Source organism: Mandrillus leucophaeus, unplaced genomic scaffold, assembly GCF_000951045.1.
Source record: "Mandrillus leucophaeus isolate KB7577 unplaced genomic scaffold, Mleu.le_1.0 Scaffold249, whole genome shotgun sequence".
Taxonomy (NCBI): Eukaryota; Metazoa; Chordata; class Mammalia; order Primates; family Cercopithecidae; genus Mandrillus; species Mandrillus leucophaeus.
In genome coordinates, this window is record NW_012102576.1 from 967,496 (window position 1) to 976,431 (window position 8,936).

Below are 8,936 nucleotides of genomic sequence, written 5' to 3' on the forward strand. Positions count from 1 at the left end.
AAACCTTACTTTCATTGTATATGATTTTGTAATGACACATTTTCCTAAAATGTTTTCCTAAGTAATCTATTTTCTAAGTAAATGGCACAAAATGAATTTTGCTTTGATTTTTGGTCTCTTCAAAAGTTATTGTTAACAAGTATTATAAATCCTCATGCATGGGATACAGGAATTGAGCCATTATTTTAGCCACGTCATATGCACTTAAATTTATAGAATTCAATTTGGTGATGAATTATTAGGGTAAGCAGATGTCTATTTTGCAGAATTTTATTATGATAAGTCTTATCAGGTACATTTACCATTTTCATTTATTTGATTTCCATGGATAGTTGGACATATTTTTAAGAAAGGTGGACATTCAAGAGATCTATGATAGTAAATACTTCTGTTTTTCAGCTTTAACTTCAAAGTTAAAAGGTATAACTTATTTTCCGTCAGAATAACTAAAGATTTAATTACGTATTTTCTATAGCTTGTGTGTGTGAGCCGTGGGTAGAAGAAGTTATGGAGGAAAATGATGTAATAATAAAATTAAAATGGGAAGAACTATGGAATGGCAGGAAGAGTTAAAGTCCCTTCCCAAACTCCTTTAATTATGGGTTTCTGGTGTCAGAGTTAAAAGAATGGAATTTAATCAATGTTCTGCCACAGTTCAATTGTGTAGTGGTTTAAAACATGATAGACTATGATAGATGCACAGGGATTTAGCAATTATTTACTAAAACTTTCCTGGAGATGAGCCATGACATGGAAGGGATCAATGAAGGCCACACATACACGTCAGGATTAGAATCTAATTCTCTTCAGCTGGTCTGGGGGTTCTTCCCATTGAAGGGGAGCCAGAGATCACCTCCAAAGCCCCTTTTTAGCCCATAGTGGGCTCTTCTATTGGATCTAGAAACTAAATTGGCACCAGGCAGATGAACAAAATAAAAGTATACACATTTTATTCATTTTGCATGTACATGACGAACTCACAAGAGAATGAAATCCAAAGAAGTGGCCTAAGCAAGATGCTTTTACACTTTTTAGACCAAGAATGGTAAATGTGGAAAGAAATGACAGGATGAAGAAAAGCTGGCTAGGGGCAATATATTTTCTAGAGGAGTCACTAGGAGATATATTAGTTGTGAGGGGCTGTCAAATAGGCGAAAGATAAGTGTTTATTAAGTATCTTTATTCAGGTTCATTGCAGCATCCAATTCCAGGTCTCTGTCGGTAAGAGTTATTTTCTTGCCCTTGTATGACTAGGGTAGCCCTCCCAGAGGAATCTTTATGGCTTGCCACATGTGGGAAGTGACAGGTCAGCTCTCCCTTTCTGAATCTGCAATTTCTCCACTGTTTTAAACACAAAACAATCAATATACCAATTTGGCATATTCAGGGACATCCTTCACTCCTTCACCATAGACTATCACTGTTTCTTTAAAATGATACATGTTTTCTCTATGTCTCTGTTTCCTCATTTTGTAGAATGAATATGATAAACATGAACTTCCGTAAGATTCATACCAGTTGAACAATTCTCAGAATTTGTTCACTTTGTGCCACTGAATGTACATCAGGTAGTACCAGTAGTATGTGCAGTTAAAAGTACAGAGATCAGTAATGGGAAGCAAATAAATTGAGATGGGATTCATAGCCAAGAGTCAGGAGACACTTTATTTCTCACAAGTGTTAGTTCTTTTTGGCAGATCCATTTCATTTCTGTACTACAGTACTCAGAATACACAGATGTCTGTGAGATGTAAACACAGCTGTTTTCTTTAGCATCACCTGTAATTTTTAAGCTGGAGAGGAAAAGAAAAGTCTGTCTTAGTGCTTAGGATTTTCTCATCGCTATTCTCACTTAGCCATTATTTCCTAGGACTCTCAGGAAGCAGTAGAAAGATAAACTGTTAAACAAAGAAGGTACACAGTCACAAATATAATGGTATGAACTTTTAAGATAGAGCTAATGGAAACCTCTGGAACTTTCAAGTTCATCTTCATTGGAAAACAATCCCTCTAACAAGAAACTTCACAATTACGTTTAAAAAAGAAACAAACTTTGGAAACTAGGGATTCAATCTTCTTATTGTTCTACTAACAGGTCACATTGAAAATGTTTCTTTACTGAGCCACAGTTTTCTGAAATATTTAGGCTATAGCCACCTAATATTTAGGGGAGGTATGGAGATGAAATATGAAAATGTGACAATACTTCAAAAATATATGCTCAGTAAATACGATAAATATCTGGAGGCATGATGGATGTTCAGAGTCTATAGAATTTGAAAGCAGTGAGAAAAAGTGGCTCAGTTCATGGTTATGCAGTCAGAGGTTCCTTTCATTCTCATTCCAAACAGAGGTGAATGGGTGTCTGCAGCAATATAATATTAGTTTCAAACAAGCATGAGTCCCGTGGCTCACTGCAGGTAGGAGGTGGCGATATAATTCAAACAATGGGACAGGCTGTGTTAGGGTTGAGTTGCAAAGATGATGTGAGTTCAAGACTCTCCTATTCGTCTCAAACGGATGAGGTGGTGGCAGCGTGCAGGGCTCCATTACAGCTTTTCTTTAGTCATTTGTTCCATTTTTTTCATGTAGCCTCTTGGGGCTGCTTGTCTGATTTCTTCCTACTGCCCAACCTTCTAGTCAAACCAAGAACTTCTTTCAACTGGGCTGTTGCAAAAGTTCCCTATACTTTATATCTTCCACCCTTTTAATTCTTTCTTAAATTATCAGGGTAATTTTTTAAATGCCAATCTGGCCAAGTCAACAATTCCTTTTCCAAAAGGCCCTCAGTGGTTTTCCAGGCCTTCCTTGATGAGACATCTGGCTAGCTCTTGTACATTGTCTCCTGTAGCTCACAAAACAATCCTGTAAAAAGTATTATGACTCTTTCCTTTCTTTCCTTGCCTTGCAGATAAAAACAGAGTCTAATTGGTGCTATAACATGATACCTTTCAGGTTTACCTGATCACTCCTATCTTAAAGCATCATCTTTCTCCTCAGAATAAAATAAGAGGTTCAACTGAATTTACTCCATCCACTTTATACATATTTATGTTCACATTTCAATGTTTTCAAATTTTATTTTTTACTGGGAACCACAATAAAATAAACATTTTGCATTATGACCCCGTTAAGAAACACATACAAACTATATTTAATAAATGCTAATTCACCCATACTGTGTATGAAAAGATAAGAATAAATTAATAGCAAACATACTTTCACTTATTTGTAAGTAAAATATAGAAAATAACCCCCAGAAAGCAATATAAAAATCAAGAGAGTTGTTTTTAAATATAATGTGTATGTTTGGCTTTTCATAAATTTATTCTAGTTCAGAACATTTATTTTTAAATCATCTTTATTTTAAAATCTTACACTTTATGAAATTTTTTAGAATGTGACTCATATAATGTTAAAACTTTGCCGACTGAGCCAACATTTCTTTCAGTGTTTAATACTTTCCATACTTAATAAATTACTAGTATACTTTAGACAAACTTAAACATTCTCCTATGTTTTAAATTTTAATCTCTTGTTTTTCAAGTGACGGAAAATACATTTTAAATGTAAATTCTGCAAATTTGACTAAATCTTTTACAGACTTATTAAATATAACTCTTTATATTATCTCTTTTGAAAAACTCATTAAAAGTTCTTTACAGAAATGTGGTTGAAGGCCTACACATTTTTGCTTGTGAGGGAAGAAAACACCTTACCCTTTTCTGCAAAATTATCCACGAATTCTGCTAAAATATGAAATTTGCCTGTGTTGCATCAACCCTCATAGTACGTTGATGGTAATTTTGACCATTTTACACAAGATAAAAGCATGTAACACTGAAGAGAAAACAGCAAATAGCTCTTTTGTGGCTTATACATGTTTTCATCACATCCTCTCATGTACCTCTGCCTTTCACACCAGTGGTTCAAATATACTGCAATTTTTGTCACAGCGTGGGTGTCTGGGTTCCACACTCTGATATTTACTATTTTTTCTTTTAATGCCAGCTGTGACCCACTAAATTGGTCTCATTACCTGCTAAAGTATATTTTCCCACAGTTTGAAAAATACAATGTAAGACATTCTGTGTGCCAGTGGTCTCCAGATAATAACTATTTTTAATTTAATGTGCCCCTTCCAAATAAGTTAGTCTATTTCCTGTCCCCTAAAACTCCATTGCAGATAAATATACATTTTCTTATAAAGAGCTGATATATTTTCATATATAGAACTTTCCAACCAACTTTGAAATCATCCATCTTCTTAGCATATTCTGAACCTCTGGAGAGTTTTTAAATCAAATTAAAACTACAAAACTCAATCTTCAGTGTTACCGTTTTGCAGTGTAAACCTGATATAAATTGAATATTAAAATTAGCTCATCTAATACTCACTCATTAGAACTTAGAAAAGAGCCATTTATCCACTTCCAGTTCTTCTCTGATAACGAAAAATTTAATCCAATCCAAAATGAAATTGCTTTGTCATGTATCAAGTTCTGTGTGCGTGTCTATAAATGAAACAGAAGGATATTAAATCTGCTTATCTATTCTTGGTTTGATCCCCTAAAACCTAGTTCAAGCATCACCTCATCTCTGAAGTCTTTCCGAACTCCTTGTCAGCATTAATTATTCCTTCTTTGTGATATTTCTATGTTTTTATTTCTATTATTGTATTCATCACCTTATATTTAATTATTTTTTTACATATCCACTTAGTCATTCAAATTGTGAAGTCAAAGTCATCACTTCCATTACATAAAACCCCTGGGCTAATGCACAGACGTATTGGTATGGTTTAAAGAAAGTGTTAAGTTTTATTAAGGTATTTTATTTAATGATTTACCAATTCATCCTTATCTTGAATAAGCAGCAAACTGGATTCTTTGGTGGAACAATCAGCTAGACTGTTAATCCAAGGTTCGACAGTTTGAGAAAGTAGCAAGCATTTCTCTTGGACTTGCTGCCAATATATTGGGCAGTTTAAGAGATCTGGTCTTTCTAAAATGAAAAACGGAAATAAGAAATAAATGGTATGTTTCTAACCTATCCCTGACACACCACAACCAATCACACACACATATCATTATAAATGTTCAAAGTTTTTTATTATCACTGTGAGAAAAATGAATTTATTATAAAGTTGAGGTTTTCAAGGACTACCGTTCATTCTGGTATCAAGAATTGGGAATTAGTGACCAGTTATCTTGAGCATAAATGGAATCATAAAATATCAAAGTAGGAAAATACCATCAGAATAATTTAAACTGCCACATCTTACATTTTAAGACAGGGAGAGACAGAATAACTTGTTTAAGTTCAGCCAATCAGATGAAATATTTCTATTTCTCAGTTTCCTTAAATTCATCACCAGTGCCTATTCCACTACACAGGCAACAATATAAAACTCATGTAAAAAGTGCTGATTTTAAATGATGCAATAGCATCATTTAAAAAATGCATAGCAAATAATTATTTTCACTAAATTAATGAGAAATACCATGGAGAAAAAAGTGTAAGAAAATTTCTAATTGCTGAATGAGGTATTTACCTACTTAATGTGATCTATTGGATAGAATTTTCCAGAGGGACTTTCAGGTTTTCTTAAAACTTCCGTACTGTGAGAATGTGCACACAGATCATACTCCACTACAGTCACTCAACAGCAGTCACCTTTTTTTATTAACACACGCTGGAGCAAGACTAATGTGGCTGCATGGTGAGGAAATATAATAAATAGTAAAGAATTCATTCTATGTTTAAGTTCTATCAATTATCTTCAGGCCAAACTTAATAGCTCACTAAGATAATCAAATATTTCACATATTTTCGTATCAACAATGGAGTATCCTAGCAGAGGCTTCTCATGAGGCAGCATGCTTTGCTGGTTAAAACCTTAGGTTCAGAAGTCAGACCACGTAAGTATAATTCCCAGCCTCCACACTTGGTGCTTATGTGACCCTCAGCAAGTTGTTGAATCCTTTTATGCCTCAGTTTTCTAATTCAGAAAAGCAGAATAATAAGAATATCTTAACATATGGATGTTATGAATTGTACCAAAGGTAACACATGAAATCTACAAATATTAATTGTTATTCTTAGGAAATTCAAGCCACACAATTACCTGTTGTTTTAGTCCTGTTCTGTTGAATGTCCACACTGCAGTTTCCTATTGATGGTTTCTGTAGTAAGGATGCCACTAGTACATAACGAAAAACAATTAAGAGTATTAAATGCTGAAATGTGTGGTGGAGTGGATATATTACATTTGTTACTTCAGGAAACTAAATAATCTCAACAAGCTTGAATATGGACAGAAGATAAAAGTATTAGCAATGTGGTAAAAAAAAAAAAAAAAAGGTCTCACCTACAGGAAGCATACAGAAACAAATAAGAAAAAAACAAAACAGGTGGACTCACACAGGCATTAGGTTGCCTGTGTCTACTAGATAAGTCAATCTAACAGCATTACTTAAGCTCTTAAATTGCCTACAGTCTCACCCGAACTTTATCATCTTCAAAATGAGTCTAATTGTGCCTGTTCCAAGGGAGAGATTATCTGCTGCAATCTGGAATTTTAGTAGGTACATAATAAACCATAAATAACTGGAAATTTTTCTTTTCTTTGTTATCATCGTTGTGGCACAATTGTGATCTTTTTCAAAAGTTCTTGGGCCACCTATATAATACCCCGTGATGACTCTCAGGGCAATTAGGAACACAAATACGAAAGGCTGGTATCCAAAGTGGATATGGACTGACTCTTAGAAGCTTTGCTTCATGACTTTTTATTCATTGATCTTTCACTAAGATTGGGGTGGCCGAATCATGTTGAGATGCTCTAAGATATATGATGGAAGTAGAGTAAGTATTACACAACAAATGATGTTGCCTCACTTACCTGAAAGACTCAACCCAGTAACAACCAAGACAAGGAGAATAATCCCAGCACAGCTAAGTTTCAGGGCAAATTGATGCCAAGGTGAACCCTGACAGACATCTGAGAAGTTAAAAAGAAAAAAACAAAAAGAAACAAACAAAAAAACCCAAAAAACGTCAGTTAACTCAGTGGAGTACATCTGGCACAAAAATGTACTTGGGATAACAAGGAATCTAATAGGGACAATTAGATTCAGCTTAGAGGATGGGGGCAGGGAACAACCTGTATCCATCATTCTAAAAGAAGAGTCCTGCAAGATGGGTTCTCAGATCCAACAGAGTTTGCTCATTGATAAAATACGAACACTTATGCATGTGTGTATACAAAGGATTGGTATAAGAATCAAATGAGATAGGTAGAAAGATGTTTTGAAAATTACCAAGTGCTATACAAAAATGAAGTGCATATCTTAATGTAGGTAGTAAGTCAAAGCATTTCGTCCAAGAAGGAAGACCTTCATTTAGTCAAGATATTTTTTGAGGCTCTATTTTGTGCCAACCACCATGTTAGGTGCCGGTGATATACAGAAATTCTGTTTTTGGACATGGAATCCTGTGCTTTGCTGTTGCCTAGAACAAACATCTCCAAGTTGGGTCAAATGTATGACCATCAAAGGAGAAGGTTTTGTGACTGCATACCATTTTCAATATTATCACTAGTATAACATAACATGCGCTTATGTCTACAACATCGCATAGTCTAAACCGAGTGTCAGATAACTGCTTTTCTCTGTAATCATTTCAATTACTATATAATGAGTCTCCCATGTTCTTCAGAAGTTATGATTATATTGATGAAATGTTATAAATTCATCACAACGTTTTCAATAAATTTTGCTCTATATCTTTGAAAACATGAATTAATAGAAAAAATAATAAAGAGATACTTACTTATAAAAATATTCTGGAGAAACATGGGGACATAGCTTCCAAAATTAAATCAACTCTGATAAGAAATTATTCTGGTAGTATACGCCTCAGTTACACTGCTAGAAGTTGTGCCTACATAGCTCCCATATCTCTGATTTAATTGTAAGACTCCCTCCGCTCTCATTTGGTTTTTAACATATTAGATCTATTATAATTATAAATTACTTTATAAATTCTATTATTAAAGCCAGAAGCTTTTATAAGTAAAGGTTTTCTAATTTATCTGAAGCTATGGATTTGTTTGTATTATCTATTCTTTTTTATTTTTTCTAATATTACTCCATGTAAGTGATTCCTTGCTATGAGTTACATGTTAAAAAATTTAGCATCAGATATACTATAATATTATCCTTTATTCTCATTATATGTTTCAGAATGGCCATGAAGCCATTTCTACTTTTAATGGTCCATTATCCTTGAGGATTAAGTCGTGCAGTCCGTTTGCAGACCTGATAATCTCTCACATTAAGATGCTCACACTGATGTAAGTGAGTTAGCTCTCTCTAAAACGGCCCTGAGGAGATAGAATTTAGTAGCGTTAGTGGTGATCGAAGATTATGGGAGGAAACATAATACATTGGAGTCAGGGTTGTAACATATGGATTGTCATCTGGAACTATTTAGGACATGCTGTATCAGTGGAGGGGGGCAGGGAGGAGTAGATACCTAGAGGAGACTCCAAGGTCCCAGGAATACCTCTGAATGTGAGGAAACCAAGCTTAGTTATATTGGCCTAGAACTTCTAATAAGAGCTATGTGACAAAAGAATGGCTACATGCAGTCAATGAGCCCAAGACAGCACTGGGATGGCTTTCCTTCCAGTTTTATAGACATACATTATTTCATCTTTCTGTCTCTTCTCTCCCCCGCCCTTCTCTTCCTTGAAACTCTAAGTTTGTTTGTCAAGTGGAGAAAGCTCTGTATAGTCACTATTTTAATTGCTAAATTAATTAGTTTTATTTATTTATTTGTTTGTTTGTTTGTTTATTTTTGAGACGGAGTTTCACTCTTGTTGCCCAGACTGGCGTGCAATGGCGCGATCTCGGCTCACCGCAACCTCCGCC

At 34.6% G+C, this 8,936-nt stretch overlaps 1 protein-coding gene across 1 annotated transcript in view; it reads right to left on the minus strand.

Moving 5' to 3' along the window:
• Positions 1-924: 924 nt before the first annotated feature.
• Positions 925-8,936, minus strand: part of KLRB1 (killer cell lectin-like receptor subfamily B, member 1) — a 12,635-nt gene continuing 4,623 nt past the window's right edge. Inside the window, exons 2-6 of the mRNA XM_011983313.1 lie at positions 6,905-7,003; positions 6,128-6,202; positions 4,850-5,004; positions 4,399-4,514; positions 925-1,793 (exon numbers count right to left, since the gene is read on the minus strand). Coding sequence (XP_011838703.1) covers positions 1,640-1,793; positions 4,399-4,514; positions 4,850-5,004; positions 6,128-6,202; positions 6,905-7,003 — 599 coding nt within the window. The 3' untranslated portion in view covers positions 925-1,639. The remainder of the gene's footprint in view (positions 1,794-4,398; positions 4,515-4,849; positions 5,005-6,127; positions 6,203-6,904; positions 7,004-8,936) is intronic.